This window comes from Cryptomeria japonica, chromosome 4, assembly GCF_030272615.1.
Source record: "Cryptomeria japonica chromosome 4, Sugi_1.0, whole genome shotgun sequence".
Classification (NCBI taxonomy): domain Eukaryota; kingdom Viridiplantae; phylum Streptophyta; class Pinopsida; order Cupressales; family Cupressaceae; genus Cryptomeria; species Cryptomeria japonica.
The window spans coordinates 347978083-347980574 of NC_081408.1; the positions used below are offsets into that span (position 1 = coordinate 347978083).

General features: G+C 34.6%; 1 protein-coding gene across 1 annotated transcript; it reads left to right on the forward strand.

The window, feature by feature from the left end:
- The first annotated feature begins 1031 nt into the window (after positions 1-1031).
- Positions 1032-1971, forward strand: LOC131063534 (uncharacterized). The gene is made up of 3 exons (XM_057997385.1): positions 1032-1062; positions 1406-1539; positions 1753-1971. Exons 1-3 carry the CDS (start codon positions 1032-1034, stop codon positions 1969-1971), a joined length of 384 nt encoding a protein of 127 aa, XP_057853368.1.
- The last annotated feature ends 521 nt before the right edge of the window (positions 1972-2492 follow it).

Sequence of the window (2492 nt, forward strand, 5' to 3'; positions counted from 1 at the left end):
AGATTTGGATAGACACAGAGTCTTTGCCAGTGTAGGTCTAAGCTATCTTAAGTGGAGGTTCTTGGGCGATGACCGAGAGGCTCAAGGAAAAGAGGAGGATCTCTTTCAGTTTGCACAGATGAACGGAATCCTACCTATGAAAGCTGTTGAGGCAGAAGCAAAACCGGAGCAGAGTTACAAAAGTAGCTCGAGCAGAGGCCGTAGGAGTGCGGGTCGTGGCCGGGGTCGTTCAGCAGGCAGAGGTCGTGGTCGAGCAAGAAAGGAACCACAGCAACCCGACCTTCCTTCTACAAGCTAGGCCCTCTTTGTTGATATTTAAATTTCCCTACCTGATACTTAGTTATAAATTTGTATATATTTTATTTTGGTTTCATACTTTCATGCTTAAATACTCTGGTTCTAGGTAGTTGGAAATCTGCCATTATCATTTATAGTCCCATTTTCTTCAGACTACTATATTTTTTATGGCTCTGATAAAGATTTCCAGCCCTTTGCGGGAACCATGTTATGCTGGGTTCTCTGAGAATAGATATTTTGAATGTTATGAATCTCAGTGAAGTTAAAAAAATACCAATGTATCAACATGACCGGCATACTCTTAAATCAAAGGATGTTTTTTTCCTGTTCATTTATTTTTATAAGGTATAAAGTACTCTGCCAATGATGTTTAGTGGATCTTGTTACAGATTTAGGCTGCTTTTTACTTTATATAAAGTGAAGTTCCATTTTCACTGTTTTGTTAGCTCTTCCTTAAGAATCTCCATATCAACAATTTTTCAATCTTAAAGAAAAGATATTAATAAATTTTAAGAAAACAGTTATAATATGTGATCCGCTAACTAGTGCTCACCATTATGACTGTTGATATTCTTTATCCCATATAACATAATTTTCCCACAATTAAAAAGGTCAAAGTGAATTTTTGTATACAAAATTCAAATTGATTGCATGCAATTGCCTTACATATTTATGTATGACAACCTTTCTTTGCATGAGTGAACTTATTGCAGAGCTATTTCTATTACACTACTATGAATATCTGGCTTAAAGTGAGAGTATTAAGTACTTGAGCAGATGAGCTTATTTGTAATTTGTAGGCATAAATGTGTTGCATGCTTCAGGCAATTTAACAAAGTGAAGCATCTGGTTGAGCACATGAAAATTTCTTATCGTTATCCACATGAACCAATTTGTAGCATTGCAGATTCTATGACTCACTGAGGGAACATTTGATTGGTATTTTTCCTTTTATGTTCTCCAGAATCATAGTATCAGACATCCTTAAATGTGGGGCTTTCAGAAAAGCAAAAGATTAAAGTCTTTTTACTTCATTAGCATATATTGAATATTCCCTAATTCCAATTATAATTATTTAATACTATGGTCATGAATTGATCTTCATTAGGTCCATTACCCAAATCTGAGTGTGCTAAGAAATTCAGTGAAAGAGGATGCAGCTTCTGTCTCAAAGTTTTCCCCACTGCACAACAACTGACTTGTCATAGAGCAGCTTGTCAATCCCTGCCACTTTTGCCTCCTGTAAGTTCTTAATGAATTTGCAGCTCTGCTTTTCTCATTCCAAAGATTATCAACTGCTTTCTTACAAAGACAGTAGCTGAAAAAATAGATAAACCACTAATTTTTTCATTGCCTCTCCAATGAAGGATGTCCAAATTTCACCTGATCGATCATTTTCAACAAAAGAATCTTTGATTTAAGAAGTTTACATCAATATAGATTTCTGGGCTACAGCTTTCCTGGGTGAATAAGAGAATCCAGGCAGAAAAGGAGCAGATTCATGGTGAAAGTTCCAATATTTCTGCCATTGCAATGGACTGTGAGATGGTGGGTGGTGGTCAGAATGGGTCTCTAGATTTTTGTACACGAGTCTGCTTGGTAGATGAGGATGAAAAAGTGGTCTTCCATTGTTATGTCAAGCCTCCAATTCCAATCACAGATTACAGGTTATAAAATGTTTCAAACTTACTCTTTTGTTGTGGCCTGCCATTAATATATGAATTTATCATTTAAAATGGTGGATGTTGTTTGTAGATATGATGTCACTGGAATCAAGTGCAAATGTACCTTAAATTTCAATCAAGGAAACGTTATTGTACAACTGAATCCTAGTAAAGATTGTTTGCAATTTCTAATTTATTATTTTTTAAACATAATATCTGTTTGGTTGTGAAGTCCATCTCTTCAGTTTCAGCACACTGTTAGTTTGATAGTTCTATTTATTAATGTATAAATGTAATATTTGATTACATTGAAAATTTTCATCTATTGTTAAGTGCCCTTAAATATCATGAAATGGACAATAGTAATTCTCATTAAACCATGCAAGTTTGGATTTATTGTCAATTATAGGTTTAGTTTGTGCGAAAAGGATTATAGTTATAACAAGTAATTTATGAAATACAACCTTTAATGGTTTGTTTAAGGGAGTGCATTATCTTCTTTGAACCTTTATAAACTATATTGATGCTTTG